The 23852-nt window shown below is 25.5% G+C and overlaps 1 protein-coding gene across 1 annotated transcript; it reads left to right on the forward strand.

Moving 5' to 3' along the window:
* Window positions 1–9708: 9708 nt before the first annotated feature.
* LOC145841052 (mitochondrial-processing peptidase subunit beta-like) lies at window positions 9709–23852 on the forward strand. The gene is made up of 11 exons (XM_082948417.1): window positions 9709–9816; window positions 11162–11383; window positions 13286–13415; window positions 15075–15187; window positions 17010–17143; window positions 17607–17760; window positions 18962–19066; window positions 19159–19292; window positions 19831–19896; window positions 21363–21537; window positions 23442–23852. The coding sequence occupies exons 1-11, from the start codon at window positions 9751–9753 to the stop codon at window positions 23580–23582; spliced, it is 1440 nt and encodes a 479-aa protein (XP_082804543.1). The 5' UTR covers window positions 9709–9750; the 3' UTR covers window positions 23583–23852.

The raw sequence follows: 23852 nt of genomic DNA on the forward strand, positions 1-23852 counted from the left end.
TTTTTTCAGCTTTGAACTTGATATTGTTTAAAGTCTTTTATGTTTTATTTTGCACTTTTATATGTTTCACACATCAGTTTATTCTATTTCAGTATATTTTTATTCCTTAAACTATTATTTTACAATTTTGTTGTTATACAAATTTTAGTTGTTATTTTTTATTAGCTTATTTTAAAGCTTCAAGACAAAATCAAATCAGAATTATATTGTTACATTAGTTTTATACTTGCTTATCTTAGTAAACAACTTTATACAATTGATTACTCGATGCTTGTTTTTGATATTTTAACTAATACACTGTAAATGCTTTTGGTCGTTGCATTTTTTGTTCACTTTTGATGAGCTGTCACCAGCAGCAAAATATTTGTTGTTTTTTTATTTTAATTACGTTTAAACCGATGTATAACTTTTTACAGTTCGAAAATAAATCAGTTGATAATGAACAATATTTACTAAACGCACAATCAAATTATTACTTTATGAACTTTATGCGCCTTTATTTTCATAAGGGTTGCTTAAGTTGACAAAAAGCTATTTGATTTATCGAACAGCTGAACAATTAAATGACTAGTAAGAATAGATGTTGTGAATATAACAAAAGTTTATCATTAACGAGTATTTGAAGATAAAATCTTAACTTATACTTAACCGTGGTTTAAAAACTAAAAAAAAAAAAAAAATTTAATACCATACTTTTATCAAAAACTACATTTAAAACAAATAAACATTCGTTTGAAGTTGCAAGAATCTTGTTATATTATGTTCAGAAAAAAAGTATACTTAATGTTGGTAGGTGGTGTACAGTAGACTTATTTTTGCTTTTATTAGAAGTTTTAAATGTAATATTATTTTAAGAAACAACAAAATCTTACCTATGGCTTCGACCTTGTATTGTTTTCTGTAAAAATTTACTTGAGTTAATTTAACTTGAATAAAAAAATTTACTAAAATAAGTTGTAACCTAAATATTTTAATTTTTTTATCTTTTTAAAATTAAAAGCTTTATTTTTCGTAATTTTTTAAACTCATCACTAGTTTTTGTTTACAAAAAAATAGTACCTACACTGCATATTTTTACTTTTATTGAGTAAAATGGTCAGAAATTTCATTTATAAATTTTTTAAATATCAAAAAACTGTCTTACAACTAAAAGTTAATTTGAAAATATAAAGAAATACTTACTTGTGTTCCTTTCGCTTGTTAGTACGTGTTCCATTCGCTATATTTGCAAAGCAAAAGATAAAAAAACAAACAAAAAACAAACTGAACTTCATTGTACAAATAAACTTTAAAATATTGTTTTGTTTTCTAGATAAACAAAAAAAAAAACACAATGACTTTTAAGTTATTTTTAACAAAAACTTATTTTAATTGTTAGTAAAAAATATCAAGTGTAAAATTTCCGGAAATTACAATTTAACAATTAATCATTGTTTTTGTTGTTTTGCTAAATTATTAAAAATTAAAAAAATACAATGTGAGTTATTTCCTAAAAATAGTATTTTTTTATAAAGTCAATAAATGGTAAATAAACTATTTAATAGTCTTTTTAAATAAAAAAATGAAAATAAGTTTATGTTACAATTATTTCGCATTAAATATGTCTATTTTGATTTTTAAATGTTTAACATTAAAAAGTAAAAGTTTCAAATTGTAGTCTTAAATTTAAAAGAAAAAAAAAACAAAGTTAAAAATTGAACTGTTTCTAGCAAAATTTACTTAGATTTAAATTAGAACAAAAACGATATAGATTGTTCAAATATTTTCGACGTTTCTAGCTGTTTTTCTTTTGAATTTCAAGTCCAAAAACTTACTTTAATTTAGTGGAAAGTACTTAATTATAAAAGTTTTACAACCTATTAATTTTCATATAACGGGAAAAATAATTGCAAACTATAACTAATACAAAATTATTTTAAACATTATTAGTAACATTTGTTTAAACTTGAAATTAATTTGTTAATTAAGAGCATAACATTAACTAACATTTTGATAAAAATAATACATACAAAAAGCTTATTCTGTTTTTTATTCGGATGTATTAACTTGGTGAAAATAAAAAAATCTAAAATAAAGTATATGAAGTTTTTCTCATAATCTTAATTTTCAATCTTTTTGAAAAATAGTGAGACAGATTATAATTAAAAGGAAATTAAAAGGAAATTAAAAGCTTAGGATTTTTTGAAAACGTCTGGAAACACTTATCGTTGATAAAAAAATTAAACGTAGATTATAATTTTCGTTTAGTATTTTTTTATTTGTTTTTTGAGGTTAAAAGCTTTAAATAACAAAAATAGATTTTTATAAACGTTGTAAAAGCATTTTATCAAAAAACTCAACAACCTAAAGGTTTTTTCGTTCACTAGGTCCTTAGACCGAATTTTTTGAGCGCCTTTTTTATCTTTCAATAAGCCATACTACTTTTAATAAAGCTTTTTACGGCAAACATTAGAAAAGTTTGAACTTATACGCAAAACAAACAACTTTTTACATTCAATCGTAATTAAATGAAGTCAAAAAATTAAGTAACTTAAACTTATTAAATTTACAAATAACAACATATTAAATAATCAAGACAAATTAAAAACTTTATAAATGACTTTTTGCTCATTTAATTTTATATAATTATTTCTTAAACTTATATGAAATTTTAACCTTTTAAATTAATCATGAAAAAAACTATTTTATTTTTTCTTTAAATATGAAATTTTATTCGAATGTTTTTTAGTTTCTGTTATAATCAAGTTCAAACGATAAAAAATACCAAATTAATCTTCAATCGCTGCAATATTTTTTATACGCCTTATCTTGAAAGATTAAGAAAAATTAATCTTTCAAGATAATAAATAAATCTTTAGAATACAGGAGACTTGAATTTGACCTTTATACTTTTTTTAAAACTAATTAACGGTGAATTTACAATTAATATAGTATCAATTTTAAACCTTATAGAACTAATTACTTACTGAGAGGATATAGCAAAAATTTACATGCATACATTATTGCAATAATGTGGTTTGGCATAATTCTTTTTTTTATCGGTTGGTTCAAATATGGAACAAACTTCCAAATGAATTAATTTCTTGCAAAAATGTTGAAGTACTTCGACCAAAACTAAAAAAAGTTTTATTTAAATAAAATGTTTCTTAGTAAAATTAGTAAGTTATTTTTATCAACCGCTGATTTAATTTTGAGATTTAACTTAGTCCATAGTTCAACTTTTAAAGCAGATCCTTTCCTCTATTAAGCATTACTGATTCGCATATTATGTTTGTTAAATATCTTTGATAATGGGTTATTTTTGTTGAAATGTTTTTTTACTAGATTTATAAATTCTCTGCCGATGTTTGTTTTAACTGAAGTACAGAATGGGGGATTATACCAAATTATATTTCGCTTTCTTTTACTTTTATTGGTCGTTTTGTTTTTTTGCTCCGTTGTTTCAAAATTAAGTTTATCATTGTAACCGCATTTTTTCATTATTAGTTCGTAATCTTGTTTTGTCTTTAAAAAGTTTTCTTCGTTGCTTGATCTAGTAAAAAAACATTTCAACAAAAATAACCCATTATCAAAGATATTTAACAAACATAATATGCGAATCAGTTATTCATGTATGGCGAATTTGGAGAGATTAATCAAGTCACATAATCAAAGGATTTTAAACAAAAGTAATTCAATCAAAAATCAGTGTAATTGCGCCGGTGGCTGTAAATACAATTTGAAGGGGGGCAATTGCCGGTCAGAGAACATTATTTACAAGGCAACAGTTAACTCTGACCTTGAAAAGAAGTTCTACATCGGCCTATGCTCCACTCAATTCAGATTTCGGTATGCCAACCATAAAAAATCCTTTAAAGGTGGTGTATACGAAAATGAAACTGAGCTTTCGAAGTATGTTTGCGGCCTTAAGCGCAAAAACATTGATTTTAAATTAACTTGGGAGGTGATAAAAAGAGCACAGCCAATAGCAGATGGTAACAACCCTGTTTGTAGGCTGTGCTTAAAAGAATCAACAGCCGTTATGTATGCGTTAAAAAAGGAAGGTTGTTTAAATAAGCGAAGCGAATTTATATCGTCTTGTCGACATATAAAAAAGCTTCTTTTAAAACACAACAAATTTTGAAGCATTTTATAGTCAATTAACTGTTGTTTTCGTTAATTTTAGTTGTTTAATTAGTTAGAAGGTAGATCGATTTTTGTACTGAATATTTGTAATGTACAATATTACGTCATACTGTTTTTTGTTTTTTTGCATAACTTTTGTATCTTTGTTTAGTACAGTGCTTTGTATTTTGAATTTAACTGGCTGATGATCAAAGCTTTATGAAAAATTAAAGCTTTGTGAAACATATGTTCCAGAATTTTTAAAATCGCCATTTGAATAAATTATTTAAAAGCCCTTCAAGTGGGCTCAGTTGAAAGTGTTTACGTTTAAACATTAATCTTATTTTATATATATATATATATATATATATATATCTTCAACATAAACAAAACTTTGAAATTTATTTTGTATAGTTTATAATTCAGTTGTTAAACGACAAAATTAAAAACTATACACTATTCTGTAGTATAATCTGTTTATTAAAATTTAAACGAACTTCTTTATATTATACGATCAATAAGTGCTTATAACGCTGTTATTTTTTGGGTTCTTAGCTTTTAGTAATTTTTATTTGAAATGCTTAAATTTTTGATTACTTTATAAATCTACAACATGTCACTATAGGTACTTTAAGTTATTAAATACTCTTTCGATTGCTAGAAAAATTTTAAAACATGTACTTTGAGTTAAACATTAAAATATTAAGTAACTTTTTTAAAATTTAGATAAGAGTTTTAATTTATATGAGATTTTTAACGCATATAAGTATTTAGTATAAAAGGTAAAACCAAGTTTTAACGTTTGAGTTACTAGTATAATTGCTGGTATAACAAATATCTTACATAAACCATAAAAGTACCTTTCACTGTAACCTACAGAGCATACATTGACAAAAATTACAACTAAGACAAAAATAAATAAACTTATTATAAAAAATTTAAAAAAGTAATTAATTGAATTAATTAAAAAACTCTTACATTCAAAGTTTCAAGACTTCAGCTGAACTGATAAAATTAGCAATCATCTCAATTATTCTAGCCATATTTTACATTCATTTGATATAAATGACAAATGTTAATTAAAATAAATAAATTAATTTGAAAACTTTTGTTTTGTAAAAAAGAATTGTAAAAAGAATATTGTAAAAATTAAAGTAAATATAAAAAATAGTTTAAAGTAAATGTTCTTAATTTATTTTTATGACAACTAATTTAGATGATCTTTCTATTTCTTCTTTATTTATTAAAATTGTCCTAACATTTTTTATAACCCTGGACAAAATATTAAAAGGTATCCTTGGTGTGCAACTCCATAACCAAAAGGTTCTTTGTGAACAAGGTCCTTGGACAATTATTTCAAATGTCTTTTTTTTTGTTCAACAATCTACATGTCACAATATTAGTTTTATATTAATATTAACTAGTTGAGAGTTCTATTTTGTGTCATGTAGTTGGTTTACTGTGGTATATTTAGTTGTAAATTTTTTATTGAATTTAATTCTATTTTTATATTATAATAACCAAGCTACCCTTTGCTTTTTACTATTTTTAATAAAAAATTCAAAGTTACTGTGTGGCCTGATGATGTAGGGGTCCTCTATGAGTTGATTGTTGCAAGATCAAAAGCCATGGCCAACACATATACAAAAAAATTTGGTTTTTATCAAATTTTGATAGTTTATTGGGATAGTTTTGGAAGAAAAAAAATTTACTGAAAGTATATGTTCTGTAGTAATACTTGGGATTCTTTTCAAAAAAGTTTTTTTTTTATGGTAGAAAAAAGTCAGACTTACTCTTCCCCTACAGCAATAAACGTTCTGCAAGGAGTCTGATATTGAAAAAAAATCTCAATTTTCTGATTTTTTCAAAAATATTTGATTGAAAATAGAAATTATTTTGACTGAGTGTTTTAAATATTGCAAGTATTTCCATAAAATCCAAATAAAATGCTTATAGAATGATAAAAATAAGTTTTTTAATTCCAGTTAAAACAATTCATAAAAAAGTTTGGTCTATAAATTTTAGTGTACAACTGACTTCTTATCAGAGAATAATTCTGATCAAAAACCTTTTTTGACAAAGCTACTTCTATAAAGTTATGAAATTTTGTAATTACAAAAATTTTGTTATATTATAAAATTTTAAATGTTGATGTGTTGGAAATTTAGTAAAAACACTATTGAAGACCACAATGCTACAATGTTTAATTTTGAAGTCCATTTAGTTTTTGTGAAATAATGAAATATTAAAGTTCTGAAAATCCAATAAATTTTTTGCATTTTTACTTGAAATTTGTAAACTTTTATATAGTAGTCCTAAATAATAATATTAATATAGATTTCCAAAAATGAATGAGCAGTGCAGTAACATTAAAAATGATAAGAGGTATTACTCAAAACAAATTTTTGTTAGCTTATCACAACTACTGAATGAACTACTTGAATAAATTAGGCCATAGGGGGTAAATCACTTTTTTAGGTTCTGATAAAGCCCTAACCCTGACCTTAACCTCATTCAAAATCGGTGCTTTGGACTTATTTAAAAGTTTACATTTTGCAAAAGTGACAACTTGTAGAAAATTGACACTCCATGCAAAAGTGACCCCTTCCAAACTTATATAGCCTTTGAGAAATCTTGCTTGATTTTTTTGGCAGACAAGACACATCTTTAGCACATATTGTTAGCTATAGCATATTGATAAAAACAGAGTTGATACACACTCAGCACAACTCATAATTTTTTGAAATTTTCTAAAATTGCAGGATGTCTTAAGATATTTAAAATTTTTAATTTTAAATCAGGTTGGCTTAAGATAAGTTTGTTTTTTATGAGAAACTCAGAATAGTTGTTTAATCTCAAGAAATACTTTTTCAATATTTTTGAATGAGAAATAGTTGGTTTCATTTTGGTACTTTATAACTGATTTTGTTGATGAGCTTGATTGAATATTTTTTAAAGCATTATGTCAGGCCTCTAAAGAATTATCAAAAAGTCCTGGACATGACATTAAACTATTCTGGTGTATGACACAATTATCAAAAGGTTTTTTTGTGCACCAGGTCTTTGGACCAAACTTTTTGAGCGATTTTGTTTGTTTGAAACAACAATATTCCAATATAGGGGGTTGCTTATGTGTAAAAAGGGAAATAGAAAGGGTATAGAAGACATATGAAAAGCAAAAGAAAACTATCTTTTATTTGCATGAACTAAAAAGCACTAAGGTACACATTCACTAAATCACACTATTCTAAGAATACAATTAAAAAAAAAAAACAATTAAAATTGAACAAAAGTGAACATTCAGAATACTAAAAAGTATCTAAGAGCTTTAGTCAAAGAAGCATCTTATATCTATTATGTTTCTAATACAACATACTAAAGCACATTAATTTGCAAGTAGGATGTTCTTTTATTAGCAGTATAAAACATGTAACTCTTTATAATAAAAACTTTTTTTTTATTTGTATAATATTTGTTTACAATACTCCAAAGACACCATTTAATGTTAATTATTTTTACAAAAAAAATTAGTATTTGTTCACACTCTTTAAGTTTATAAAATGAAATAATGATTTCATTACAGCATTTGTAAAAACTACAAAGTCTAACGACAGTCAAAGTTCATTCAGGACAGTTTTTTTGATTCAAAGAGTGGCAACCCTACAAAGAAGCTACAAAAATTTAAATAATTTCTGAGGTTTAGGATCACAACTTTTTAAAGGTTTTAGAAAGCAATATCTTGGGATTTTTTGATTATAAAAATATATAAGCCTATGATGATTACTGTATCATGCTGAAAAACAGTATATTTTAAGTATTTCTGGTATTTCTTTCTAGTGTAGCAAGCCATATTTTGACAAAGTTATTGAAGTTTTCTTAGTTTTTGAACTGAAAATACAAAAAAACTGACTGCCTAAAAACAATTACATCAGAAAATAAAGAAAACCATTTTTTCAAACCCAGTTCTATAAACTATTTTTAGTTTTATTCTAGTTTCTACTTGAGTTATTTCGTTTTTTTAATCACTAAAAAACAATTTTTGCTTTACCTCCTTCATCCTACCATGCATTAAATGCTATAAATTATATTATGTGCATTTTAAATATAGAAACTTTTAAAGATGAAGTTTTTTAATTTTACAATTTAAACAATATATGCTAAAACTGTCCCAATTCTGTCTACCAACAACATTTTAAATACATCTTTTGTTTGTATATATACACATTGTCAATGACTATGAAAAAGCTTACTCTAATAATTAAAAATTTGTTTTCATACTAAATAAAAATTGTCTGCTTCTTCTGCATAAAACAAATAACTATTTGTCTGTTTAACAAAAACAAATCAAAATTGTATTGAAAAGTCGGCTGTTACACAAAATTTTTGAAACATCATTTGCATTTGTAGCTACTGTCAAAACTAAGTTTGAAAAGCCACAAAAATAAAGTTAAGAAGATGTGCATTTACCAGCCTTTTGATGAAGACTAATTATTTCTGCTTGTAAAATTAAAATTTTTATTTATGAACTTGTAAAACAATCACCAAAGACAATTTTTAGATTTCTATACTAACAATTAAATGCATTAGCAAGTTTTACGGTCCTTAAAGAGATGCAAAATAAAAAAATAGCTTTAAGTTCAATTTTATGGCTACATTACTTTATAAAAGTAGAACTAAACTGAGTTTAATTTTTTTTGGTCAATTGTTGTAAAACAAGTTATTTTATAAGAAAATAAAACTTAAAACTTAAGTTATAAAATAAAATATTTAAGTAATTATTAATTTTTAGATTTTTTGAATGGTTTTTTATTTAATTTTTTTATCTTCAGAAGTTAAAAATTATGTAATTTATTAACCTCCCTTTATTTTAATTTCTTCCATCTGAAGATTTTTTAAAAGTTTTTCTTTAGTGCTTAAAATAAATATGTTAATAGTCTATATCAGAGTTTCCCTGTCTTATTTTAATTTTTTCCCTCTTTTTACAAAATTAAAAACAGTCGCCAAAGAATAAATGTTTGAGAATTGGCAGGTAATTGATCCTATCAGGATTGCCACACACTCAACATACTCAGCCTAGTTTAAATTATTAAAAACAGTAAATTTATAAGAATTTTTTAGCAATCTCAGTCAAGTTTTTCCTCTAGATATTGAGTGAGATTTAGTTGTTCCAGTTTAATATTTTGATATTCTATAACAAATTTTGTTTAAAACCTTGATTTTTATTGGTTTGGAAAATTAATTTAATTTATTTTTGAAGTCATTTAATTTTTCTTGAGAAATTACAAAAACTCTGGATGACTCAGGACAGTTTAAGGTTACTCACAATTTCGCTCAATTCAATTTTTTTTAGTGTAAACCTTGTCTATAAATTTTGAAACTTAACAAAATTTTTACAAAACTATTTTTGTTTTTTTTAAGTTTTATGAATTCTTTTAAAGTGAAATATCAACTAATTATATAGCTAATATTTGGCAGTTTAATATACTTATGTAAAAGTCGTAACTATTCAGTAGCACATGCGGATTTTATTGTCAAAACAATGTTTCACTCATTTAAAATAATTCAAATGAGATCCTCAGTTAATTAATAAAATCTTATTTAAATAGAATCTTAACTTAACAAGTCTTATTGCACCCAATATTCAAAATGTCCAAGCTGTACACACCAAAGTTGACTGGTGCCTTTAAGAACTTGATTGGAAGCTCTAAATTGGTAAGTGTTTTTTATTAACCATAGCAAATGGATTTTAGCAAAACAATTCAAGTTTTAATCTATCTGCTTAGTAACTTATTTCTCAATATCTCAATGTAGATTAAAAATTTTTATTAAATACTAAAGAAATTGTATAGTAAATATTTTTTTTATAGAAAAAAAAACAACTTTTAATGTTTTTTAATAACTTGTTTCTTTAAAACATCATGGTTTACTTTACATAGACATTATCTACTTTTTAATGTTATTTATAATCCAATTAGGCTTGGTTATTTTTTTATAAAAAAATATTGATAGTAATTTTCAAGTGCTTGTATTTCTATTCTGCAACAATTATGTTTCAAAACACAAGTACATCTAAACTTGTTTTGAATTGATATTTTATGTATGATAACACCAATAAAAAAACTTCAAACTCAAAGGTTTCAACATAATAAACTACTAATTAATTTCAGACAACATTCAACATTAAAAAATAATTATTAATAAAATAATCAGTGGTGCTACTCCCAGAAGTTAAGACTTACAAAATTAATTTAATGTTTAATAAAATCATTGTAATCTGATTTAAAATTATTAAATGAATTACTACATGTACATAGTATTAAATCTTTGTTAACTTAAAAAAAATATATATGTTGATATTTTTTATCGTTTTATCATATAAATAAAAAAAATATCTAAAACTGATAGTACTTATATTATAATGTTGAATATAAGCATATTTAAGTTTACTTCAAATTAGAAAAAATTGTTTATATTTCTAAAATTAAAGTTAAGTACCAAATTTTAAAAAACACATCTCAATAAAAGATTTTAATACAGCAAGAACTGAAAAAAATGTAAAACAATAACATTTAATTCAAAATCACTAAACATTTATTGTTAAACACTGTTTTGATTAAATTACTTGTAAAGTAGTCTACAAGATAGGTTGCACAATTAATTTGTAATCTTTTTTTAAAATTAAACACAAACCCTTTTAATATGCTCAAAGCTTTAATTATATTCATACATTGCTTAAAGTGAAATTAGTTTAATAATTAAAAATAATATTAACAATAGATTGGTTGCTCTAGCAGCAGAGGATTTTTTTTCCTTATTTTTCACACTATAAAGTAAAACTTGTTTTGAATTGATATTTTATGTATGATAACACCAATGATAAAAAAACTTCAAACTCAAATGTTTCAACATAATAAACTACTAATTAATTTTAGACAACATTCAACATTAAAAAATAATTATTAATAAAATAATCAGTGGTGCTACTCCCAGAAGGCTTGCTGCAGCTTAGTTTGAAAAATTACTGATAAGATACTAGTCTATCTAAAAAAAATTACAGATTGGTAACACCACCAGCAGAGGGTTTGCTGCAGCCCACCCCAAAGTCCTTGCCAACGCCCCGCCAACCAGGGTGACCACGCTGGCCAACGGATTGAGGGTGGCAAGCGAGGACAGCGGCAAGTCGACTTGCACCGTGGGTTTGTGGATCGACGCCGGTTCGAGGTATGAGAACAACCAGAACAATGGAACCGCCCACTTTCTTGAGCACATGGCTTTCAAAGTGAGTAATTTTGTTTCAAATATAGTTTCATTATAACTTGATTAATATTTCAAAAACGTATAATTTTCCTTTTTATAAAAAAAACTTAATAAGTTTTAATTAATAGTTAAATTAGTTAATTATAAAACTGATTGACAAAAGTATTATTAAAGATGTTTTTTGCTTTTTATTCAATATAAAAAGATGTCCTTAAATTAGGATTTTTTTACAAGCATTAGAAAGTTTAAATGTCATTCCAAAACAAAATTAAAGGCTGGTTTGAAATTAAAAACATCTTTAATACTTTGTTATATTAAATAGTTTTTTTAATGTTACTTACAAGTTTTTAAAGGTATATATTATTGTAATAAAATTCAAACAAGTTATGTGTTTACAATTGTGTTTATGAGTTTATTATCTATGAGTTATGTGTTTTTAAAAATCAGTATTACAATGTACTGAGCATTAAGCTTACATATAAAGTTATGTAATATATGCTACTAAAAGTGCTTTCAGTAGAATTCAGATTGATTATTATTATTTTTTTTAATGACTGCTCTATTAGTTTATAAAAAGAAATACTGGATACAATTCTCTAAGAACTGAATCAAACTTGCACATATCTGTAAAAGGTCACTTTGCTCTGATAAATTTTTGATTTGAGCACAACCAGTAAGCGAGTTATTAATTTAGATAGGTTTCAGAAAGTGTTTAGGAGTTGCGGACTCCGTAGTTCTAGCACCTTAAAATTAGTTTTGATACTGGGCTGTAATTAAAAAAGATTAAAGTTAAGACAAAAATTAAAGTTTAGAGTTTAGAAGTTTATAGTTTTGGTATAATGAGTTATGAATTATTTATTTGAGTTGAAGAGTAAGAAAAGAAAGCCAAATGTTTTCATTCAAAGCTTAGGATGTTAAAGCTTGTATTGCTAATGTAGATTTGGGTTTATTTACTATGATTGGTTGTTGAAGTTACTAAGTTATGTTATGATTTTAAGTGTTTAAGGGGTACGTTGCATAGAACTTTTTTACCTGACATTGTACATTGATTTTTGATGCTTTTTTAGTTTCTTTAATTTTTTTTTACTTAGTATGTTCCTATAAAGAATTTAAACATTGTTTACCAACAATATTTAGTTTATTGTTCTGTTTTCCTAACTAACTTATCAATGTTTCTTATTAAGATTTTAGTCTAAAGGTAAAGTTAGTTTACTTTTGTTGTTTCGTTCTAATTTTTTATTTATTTAATTGTGTGTCGTGTCTACTATTTATCAATACAGGCTTGTCAATTATTATGACCTTAGTTTTACGTTTACCTGTCATTTTAATGTCATTGTTCTATCTACAATAATATCAACATTTATCATTCTGTGTATAGTGCACTTACAAAGTCATAAAAACATTGTAGAAAGAAGATCAGTTTTTATTTGATGATTAAAAACTTATATATTCTACAAAACATTTTGATTTCATACTAGTTTTCAATTTTAATATTACACTTTTTAGAATACAACTTAATTAAATCTTTATTGTTGCAAACTCTTGTAAAACTATCTACGAAAAAGAAACCATGTGTTAATAAACTTATCAGTCTTAAACAACAACTTAATTCTTTAGTTTCTTAAATTATTTTTTTGTTTCATCTTAATTAAAACTTCAAAAAATAAACACTGAACAATTAAAACAAAATAAAACTTAAATTAGGTTGTATTGCTTTTAAGTAATTCTATATTTTTGTGTAATAACTAAAACTCCAACATGGAACAACAACATAGCTTTGTAACTCACTAGCTTAATCTTGATAAAAAGCTTTTGATAAAAAATCTAACACGCAAAAATAATATAGTTTTATGATGCACTAACTTAGGGTATTTCAATTATTCAAACATATAGTTTTATTGTAACATTCCTTTTAATCAAACAGGGAACATCGAACAGAAGCCAGCTTCAGTTGGAGTTGGAAATTGAGAATATGGGAGCTCACTTGAACGCTTACACTTCCAGAGAGCAGACCGTCTACTACGCTAAATCATTCTCCAAAGACCTGCCTCAATGTAAGTGTTGTTGTTGAATTTTCAACAAAGTACTTTGTTTGAGTGAAATTACAAAGCGTAGGTCTCAGTCTACCGATATTTGATGACCAAAGTTGGTATGATAGAAACTTATTGTTACTGCTATTTAATACGGTTAAAAATACTTTTTATTTTGGTAATATTTCCTCCTGCTCTTTGGTAAAGTTACTAAATATAAACTTTTTTCTCAATTTAAGATTTTGATATTTTATATTTAAAACTTGATTTAATCGACAAATTTAAACATAAATCAGTCATTTTTGTAGAGTTTTGAAAGTTAATTGCAATAGTTTTCAATAAGTTATTAAAATTTAATTGCTAATAACTAAGTTGTATAGAAGGTCTTATATTTAAAGTATTTAATTAGAATAGCAAAAAAGATAAATGTAAAACCAGATTAATTAATTAGATTACTTAATTAATAAAAGTTTTTAAGTGATACTTAGATTTGTTGTAAATGGTTTAAAATGGATACTAGTTAACTTAACAATTTTAAAGATTAAAAAAAAAAACTCTATAATTAAATTATTTAATAAAGGCGTTACAAAAGCACACAACATTAAAAAATAGTAAATATAAAATAGTAAATATTTTACTGTACATAAAACTTAATAAAAACTAATACGCAGTTGTAGAGATCTTGTCTGGAGTAAAACAATAAAAAACTATATTATGTTAATATAGAATCGGTATTAAATATAATACTTATGAGTAATAATACTAGGTAATATTTATTACTATAAGTAGTAGTATTAAATGTATATTTATATAATACTTATACTGGTAATATTAAAACGCTGTGTAATTTAAGGGCATATGGGGATCCACCTTTATTTTTACAAGTTGATCTTATTTTGTAGTATTTAATCTGAGCTATCAGAAGATTTTAACCGCTTAACAAAATACAAAGTAAATTTCAAGATATAGGCGATCAAAGTCGGTGACCTTTATATGTTCCTAATGGAAGGTGTAAACTAAAAACGCGAAAAAAAGCTATTTCACTAAGATTCTATCTCCTCCTTCATTTTTAAATAATCTTCTTTAATTTTTTTCACAATAAGTCCATTACTAATATTTAAATTGATTTAATGAAGGAATTTTTTTAATTTTGAAAAAAAAAATTACCTATTTTTTTGTGTTTTTTGTTCAAAACTTTTATTTTTTCAAAATTATTAAAAACTCAACATTAAATATCTTTTAGATAATAAAAGGAATGGTTCCTGAAAATTTGAGGTCCATATGTTTGTATTGGAAACTTTTTAGTAAAGCGTCTTTATCTCAAAAACTAATTAAATTTTTTTTTTCTAAAAACCGACTTGTAGTTTATGCTTTGAGCTGTCAAATAAGAGTCAATGTTAATTTTTGTAATAAAAGTGTCGGACTCATCCCCTTAATGCACATATAAAAAGGTGTTTTCATTTGCTAAAAACCTTCACGAAAAACCTTGAATAGTAACAGTAATATAAATCAACAGCGGTGGAGATCTTGGCTGACATCATCCATTTAAAATTTCCACTGTATAATTTATAATATTTAATAAAACTAATAAACAGCGGTGGAGATCTCGGCGGACATCACATATTAAAAACTTGCAGTGTATATATTTCTTAAATATTTAATTTAATAAAAACAATTTTGCAGCTGTGGAGATCTTGGCAGACATCATCCAGAACAGCAAGTTGGGCGAGGAGGAAATTGAGAGGGAAAGAGGAGTTATTTTGAGGGAAATGGAGGAAATTGAACAGAACCAGCAGGTTTGATATATGTGAAATTAAATACAAGAATTCTTGTTGAGTTATTCAATTCAATTCAATTAATTTTTTGATCATTTATTTTTGATCAGCAGGTTTGATATATGTGAAATCAAGTATTTTAGACTTATTGTTGAATACTTCAGTTTAGTTAATAGATAATTAATTTAAATAATAATATAATTTGCTGTACATGATTTGAGAGATAGTACTGGTTAATTTAGGATAAAAGATATAACATAATTTCCATATCAACCTTATTGTTTTTAACACAATTTGGTTGATTCATATTAAAGCAAACCTACTGAAATTTCTTTTCTTAGTTAGTTATAATTGATCAAAATCATACTTTTATTCAAAAACTATAACATAACTCTATACACATACTTTCAAACAAACCAGAAGGTCATAATAAAATGTTTCGCCCAGCAGAGCTCTATAGAATATAATTAAGAAACTTAGGTTAAATTATTTAAAAAATATCTTTCATTACATAATCCTGAACTTTTTTTGTTTAAGAATTTAATTTTTTTTACAAAATGTAACAAAAACTTCTTCAGATGTAGTTTTGAGTAAATTAATTGATATAATATGTGAATGAAGTCTGATAACAAGTTATTCAATCACTTTTTATCATTTGTATAGTTGCACACAACAGCTTACCAAGTAGATTAATGTTGAAAATGTTAACATATCATATATAAATATTATTTTAATTACATATAATCAATATTAAGCAGTGGTATTTGACTGTTTCCAGCAACATCTTACCAACGAGGTTTATATCATATAAAACTTTAATAACTTACATATAAATAATGGTTAAGGCCATAGGGGGGGGGGGTCCAACATTTTTTTTACAAAAATCAACTTTATATTAAAGCTTTAAGTACAAACTACAAGCCAGTTTTTATAGAATTCAAAAATATCATTTGACTTTTGAGATATTTAATTTTTTGTAAAAATTTTCCTGTATAAACGTATGGACCGCAAATTTTTCGGGGTCAATTTTCTCGGAAATTTTAAAATTCACTAATAATCTATCTCCTCCTTCATTTTTCAAGCAATCTTCTTCAAATTTTCAGCAAATGTTCCTAATTATAAAAGAAAAAAAAAACGTTACTTTAGAATCTTAGTAATTTAAAAAAATAAAAATTTTATAACAAAAATTAAAAAAAAAATTTTTTAAACAAAAAAAAAACATTTTTACAAAAATTTTTTAAATTCAAAAGTAATGTTTTTTGTTATTGTATAAAGATTATACTGTGAAAGTTTGAAGAAGATTGTTTTAAAAATGTAGGAGGAGATAGATTTTTAATGAAATAGTCTTTTTTCGCTGTTTTAGTTTTCCCTTCCCATAGGGAACCTATTATGCGGCCCGACTTTGATTGGTCATATCTCAAAAAATAATTCGAAATTTTTAAAACGATAAAAAGCATCTTGAAGCTTAGTAAAAACTCTAAAAAATAAGATCAACATGTAAAAAACATGGTTTACCCCCCTATGGCCTTAACAGTAGGAAGTCACTAGTACATATGAGGTGTTTATTTTAAAATCAGGATGTTACATCATAATAGGAAGTAACAAATACCGAATAGATTAATGCTAAATTAATATTTTAATATAAGTATAGTAGTCAATATACATTCGACTAAATATATTTAATAATAAATTTTAATTAAATATATAGATAAAAAATTTATAATCAACAAGAAGTAGTATTCGACTACTTGCACGCAACCGCATAACAAGTAGATTAATGTTAAGTGTAATAATAATTTATCTTAAAAAATACATAGATATTGTAACATGAAAGATAATACAGGAAGTGGTGTTCGACTACTTGCACGCAACTGCTTACCAAGGCACCCCGTTGGGTTTCACCATCCTAGGACCATCTGAAAACATCCAGGGAATTCAGAGGAAGGACCTCGTCAAATACATCAAGGAACATTACCAGTTTGTTTTTTACTTGTATTAATATTTGAAAATAACAACTTACTAGTTTTATACAAGTTGCTTTTTGTAAGTGTAGAAAGTTGTTTAAAAATAGATCCGCGCTCTATTTCAAAATAGCTTAAACGGAAACTCTTAAATTTTTTTTTATAGGGTTATTCAAAAAATATCGAATTTAATTTAAATACTTCAACTTTTTTAATAAAAATTAAGACCATAATTATAAAATACTTTTTTTAAACAATCTACTTACAGTAACCAATCTTAAATAGTATTGATAAATAAAAAAATCCATCATCGAATAGTACATATAACACTAATACATGGTAAATAGTGTTGTAAGTATTGTAACTACAACGTTTAAAAAACTAACAATTAACAGTTTAGTCAATCGCGTACGGTGCTTAGATTACCGAATATTAAAAATAAGTTTATATATATATAAGTTCTGGCTTCTTTCAAACAGTCCATCGCGCATGGTGTTGGCAGCAGCCGGAGGTGTCGATCACGACAAGTTGGTCAATCTGGCCAAGGAGTTCTTCACAACCGAGGAAGCTGCGGCCCCAAGAGATGAAATACCATTGGTGGGGCACCAACCATGCCACTTCACCGGTAGCGAGGTTTGTTTTTGTTGATTGAATAATAAAAATATAAGAAATATGTATATTAAGATATTATAAATATGTATTATGCTACTTAACTGGTAGTAAGGCGAGGTAAAAAAAAACATAAAATTGAAAAAAGTAATTAATTATGAATTGTTAAAATGTATTCAGGGTTGCCACTTTACCTGGAAACCTTGAAAAACCTGGAATTTGATAATTTAGACAAAAAAACCTGGAAAAACCTGGAATTTGGGAAATTTTGAAAAAAAACTGGAGTTTTGAACAAAAATCACTATAAAAGCCTGGAATTTTAACAATTTTCACATGTTTAATAGTAAAATTTCGATTTGACATAAAAAGTCCATCATATAGATAAAAATTGTGTCATCATCAAAAATTTTTTTATTAAAAAACATATCTAAAGTAGCTTTACAGTATCTTTTTAATGTTTTTATACTATTTAACACAGTTTTTTACCTTTAACTTAACTCTAAACTATAAATAGACCCAAAAATGTGTACTTTTAAAAACCTGGAAAAATTATTGAAAAAATGAGTGGAATCCCTGTGTATTGCATATATACTTAATGCTGTATAACCGGTAGTGAGGTTTGTTTTTGCTTTTTTCATTAAAAAAGATAAATGTATTCATATTGTAGTAAGTGTTATATAAGTATAATAAGACTCTGTTAGAAGGACACCAACCATGCCAGTTTACTGGTAGCAGGGTTGCTAAAATACCTCGGATTTGACAATTTAGGCTAAAAACCTAGAAAACTCTGAATTTGAGAAATTTTGAAAAACCTGAAATTTAAAACAATTTTTACATTCAACGGTAATAAAATTTCGATTTAATAAAAAATGATTATTAAATAGATAACTTTTTTGTTATTATTAGTGTTTATTTTATTAAAAAAACACATTTTAAGTAGAATTACAGTATCTTTTCTGACACTGTAAAAACAACTTAAAACCTAGTTATTATTCTTTAGTAACTATTAATAAAACATAACTTAAATTTAAATATCTGAAGACTAATTATGTTTGACATTATATTAGCTAAATAATTAATTTATGAAACCTTGTTTAAATATTTATTATTAACTTTAATTGTTACTCAGGTTAATATATAAAACAGTTATACAGCGGTTAAGATTTTAAAAATCGTAGAGAAGATTCTAACTAAAAGTTTTATTATAAATAAAAATTGAAAACAGATTCGCCATTGGAACCAGGACATGCCGCATGTTCACGTTGCCATAGCAATCGAGTCGGTTGGTTGGCAACACCACGACACCATTCCCCTCATGATTGCCAATCAGGTTTGTTTGTTTATTTACATTATTATTTATTTTTTATTGTTGTCTATTGTAAAAACATTATTAAACTTATAAACTAATTACAATACAAACAGATCATAGGATCATGGGACAGGTCATCAGCAAACGGCAGCCACTTTCCCAACCCGCTGGTGAGAAACATGAGCAAAAACAACTACGCCGTCTCCTACCAATCCTTCAACACATTGTACACAGATACCGGACTCTGGTTTGTTTTGTATAAAAAATAGAATTTTATAAGTCTAAGACATATTGAAATCAGATCATTCAAAATACTACAGTTTTAAGAAAAACTAGTATTTTAATTTTTGAAAAAAATAAATCTAAACGTTAATAAATGTTAACGAACATCAAAGTTATAATTTATTGAAACAGGGGTAAGTACTTATTATAAATATATTATATTTATACAAGATACTATAGTTGAAAAAAATATATTACTAAAGATTTTTTTAACTTCTTAAAGTTATAACAACAATTAAAACAGGGGTATGTACTTGATATCATAATGATATACGTAAAATAAAATAAATTAAAACAGGGGTATGTATTGTATAAGTATACAAAATAAAAATAAATTAAATTAAAACAGGGGTATGTACTTCTTATTAAATATACAAAATAAAATATAATTAAAAACATGAGTATGTAATTCGTATCATATTAATAAACAATATAAAATAAATTAAAACAGGGGTATGTATTTCGTATCATGTTAATATACAAAATAAAATAAATTAAAACAGGGGTATGTACTTCGTATCTGACAACGAAAACGTCTTCAGTGCAACTGAAGCCATCCAATGGGAGTGGTTAGTTGTTTTTTTTATATATTTTTTAAATTTTACAATATGTACTTAATGCTTAGTTGTTAAAGTAGTTAACAAATAACTTTGTTTAAAAGATATTTACGTACTATATTTTGTTATTTTTAAACAAAATTAAAACTTAAAGGGGACTTTAGTTTATGGTTGAAGTTGTTTACAATGCAATTAACTAAGAAATACAATATAATAAATAAACAAAGCATCAAAATTGTAAATACCAAAAGTTTTATTTTACTGAAAAAATAAAAAAGATGAAAAAAGCTTTATTACTAAGGCAGTATCATTTAAAAATTCAGTTTGTGTGCTAAAATGAATAACATAGAAACAAAAAACATATAGTTGGTTAATTAAAGAAATAAAAATACCAAAAAAGAGAAATTATATCTAAAAGTAATATTAGAAAATAAGCAAACATTGAGGTTGTAGCATATAAAAATTACCACGAACCTCAATACAAAATTTTTTGTTTTTATCATAACAATTCTTTTCTAACATGAGAATTAATAATTATTATTTTTATTGTCATTATCAGCATACAGTACATTTGGTATTCGCTTAAACTTACTTTATATCATCTTCATCAGAGGATAATGCAAATGTTTGATTTTAAAGTATTTGAAAAATAACCAATAATTCCGTACAGCTTGAGTGATGAGTTTTATTTTTTGCTTTCATTAAACGCTTACACTAAATGTTTTACCCTAACAAGATGCGCCTGTGCAAATTACACACCATTACTTTTTAAACATTTTTCACTTACCATTATTGTTTAGTAAGCGTCCACAGGATGAGACTGTATATAATATTATTGTTCTGTTATTTTTTTCTTATAAATATTAATTATCAAAACGCAATTCAAACAGAATGATTCCGTACTATATATAAATATGTTAACTAAGAAATATAAGTGTTATACACTCAAATAGGATGAGACTTTGTAACACTAATAAAATTAAAATAAACTTATCAATCATTTATCAAACACAGGATATGCTTGTGCACGTTTAGTAAGCCTCAAATTTTGCTTCGCTGAAGTTTGTTTTCAACAGGATTGAAGTTATATGATTTATCAATAAGCATTATACAAAATTTTAAATCATCTATCAAATAAGGATTAAGAAATATAAACATTAATCACTGAAATAGGACAAGACTTTGTAACACTAAAAGAATTAAACTAATCATTTCATAGTATAGAATTTGGATGCTTTTGTAAACAACATATTAATAGCTTAATATCTATCAAACCGCAATATTTTAGTTATAAAATATAAAATTTATCAAATCGCAACATAAACAGGATGAGACTACAATATATAACGATGTTAATCAAATAATGTAAACGTGTATCACTAAATCTGGATACGAGACTTTGCAATACTTATAAATAAAAATTAAACTTTTTAATAAATAAAAAATAAACAATACTTTTATCAATCACCAAACAACAGGATGCGCTTGTGCACGGAAATGAACGAGATGGAGGTGACGAGGGCGAAGAACACTTTGCTGACCAACATGGCGTTGATGTTGGACGGTACCACGCCCGTGTGCGAGGACATCGGCAGGCAGATGCTCTTCTACGGAAGGAGGATCTCCTGGCCCGAACTCGCAAGGAGAATTCAGGTTTGATTATTGTAGGTTGTGCTAAAGTAAGAAAGTATATGTTAAGAACTCGCCAGGAGGATTCAGGTTTGATACAGTTTGTATTGAATAAAAATGTCTATATAAAAAAAAAAAAAACTAAAAATGTTAAGTGAGGCTTTTGTAAGAACTCGAAAGAAATGTAAGAACTCCTGGCCCGAACTCGCAAGGAGAATTCAGGTAAATTTTGTAAATAAAGAAAGATTTATATGTAAAGAAAATCAAACTAAAAGTGTTTAATAAGGCTTTTGTAATAACTCGCCAGAAGAATTCAGGATTGACACAGTTTGTTTTTGTAAAACTTTCTGTTTTGTCAAAGATTCATAGCCAGTAATGAGATAGTTCGGGTGTGGTATATAATTGGTTTATGATTTAATTTATACATTATGTTAAGATTAATAATTAAGATATTTGTAAAAAGATACACAATTTGTTCTTTGTAATTAAAATATATTTGTTGTTGTAACCTGCCGGATAGTTATGATTATATGAACTCGCAAGGACAATATAGATTTGATAAAATTTGTTTTTGAACAAAAAGTCTATGTTAAGAAGAACATTAAACGTTTTAAAACTTGAAGTGTTGATTGAACATTTTAAATAAACTTGGAAGAAGAGTTCAGGTTTGATACAATTTGTGTTTTTTAGTTGTTAAACTCTTTTTGGGTTACTAAATGTTTGTTTTTTTAAAATAAATAAAGAGTTGTATATATAAAAAATGCAAACTAAAAGTGTTAAATGAGGCTTTTGTAAGAACTCAGGTTTGATTTTGACCAAGTAAAAAGTATATATTAAGAAGAGTGTAAGAAGTTTTCAAACAAAAAATTTTTTTTGAGACTTTTATAAGAAAACGCTAGAAGAGTTCATGTTTGATACATAATGTGTTCTTTATGTCAAAATATTTTTATTGTTTAACGTGCAAGATGTTTATGATTGTATGAATAGGCTTAGAAGATTTTAAGAACTCGCAAGAACAATATAGGTTTGATAAAATTTGTTTTTGAACAAAAAATATATGTTTAGAAGGATATTAAAAGTTTTTAAACTAAAAGTGTCAATTGATACGTTTTGTAAGCACTCCGAAGAAAAGTTCAGGTTGGTAGTTTGTGATTAAATAAATGATTTATATGTTAAGACAAGCTTTATTTATAGAATTTAACTTTCCATTCTGTTCGGGACACAGTCAACGTTATTTAGTGATTTTTTATTCACTGGGATCAGATAAAATAATCAAACGATTCTAATTTGAAAGAAATCTACGAATTTTATTACACATTAAAAGTTTGAAACACTTTCAAGAGTGTTATTCTCATTGTCAGTAAACTTGAAAAAAAAAATTGTAGTTAGCACGTATCATATGAAGAAGTTAAAGAAATACTTAACTTTTACTTTTGGGATAAAAATAAAATGAATCGGTTAATGCTTAATATATAAATATATATATATAGTTATCAGTTATCTTTCCCATTAACAACCCAGTTGAAGTGTGTTGATTCGTTGACACACAGAAACATATGTTGGTGCAATAAAGGAAGATTACTGTACAATTTGTTTTTATTTATATTCCAGTGAAGTTACTTCACTAGGATCTTTTGTTAGCAAACAATTAAACCTAAATTTTGAAAAGTTATATATATATATATATATTTATATACTGATTCTCATGTTTAGGACGTTTCATATGAAGAGGTGAAGGACGTGTTGAACAATTATTTGTGTTATGAGTTTAAATAATAATTAAATAATAACTTAATAAATAATATTTAGGATGTATTATACGAAGAAGTAAAGGAAGTGCTGAACACTTACCTGTGGGGTGAAATAAAAATAATAACTTAAATTAATAAGTAGTTTTTGTATATTTTAATTGAAAAAATTATACTTAGGATGTTTCATACGAGGAAGTGAAGGAAGTACTGAACACTTACTTGTGGGACACCTGCCCAGCCGTGGCCGCCATCGGGCCAACCAACGCGTTGCCCGACTATGCCGTCATAAGAAGCAAAATGTACAAGTGGAGCTTTTAATTATAATCAAAAATTAATAGTAAATATTCAAAAATAATTTTGTTGGAATTGATATTTATTTATTCATGAGAACCTTAAAAAGTGTTTTATTTAATAAAAGGTAAAATAATAAGTTAATTGAAATTTCTGTTTTTATGAAATAACCAATTTAAGTTTTTAAGTTGTTTAAAATCGTTTTTTATTTTTAAATTAGACAAACTCTACTTTCCATTCGTTTTACTTTTTTGCATAGTTCAATAAACACTTACAAAAAATTGATTAAAAGGTAAG

The sequence above is a fragment of the Thalia democratica genome, chromosome 7 (assembly GCF_965202585.1).
Source record: "Thalia democratica chromosome 7, ktThaDemo2.hap1.1, whole genome shotgun sequence".
Lineage (NCBI taxonomy): Eukaryota > Metazoa > Chordata > Thaliacea > Salpida > Salpidae > Thalia > Thalia democratica.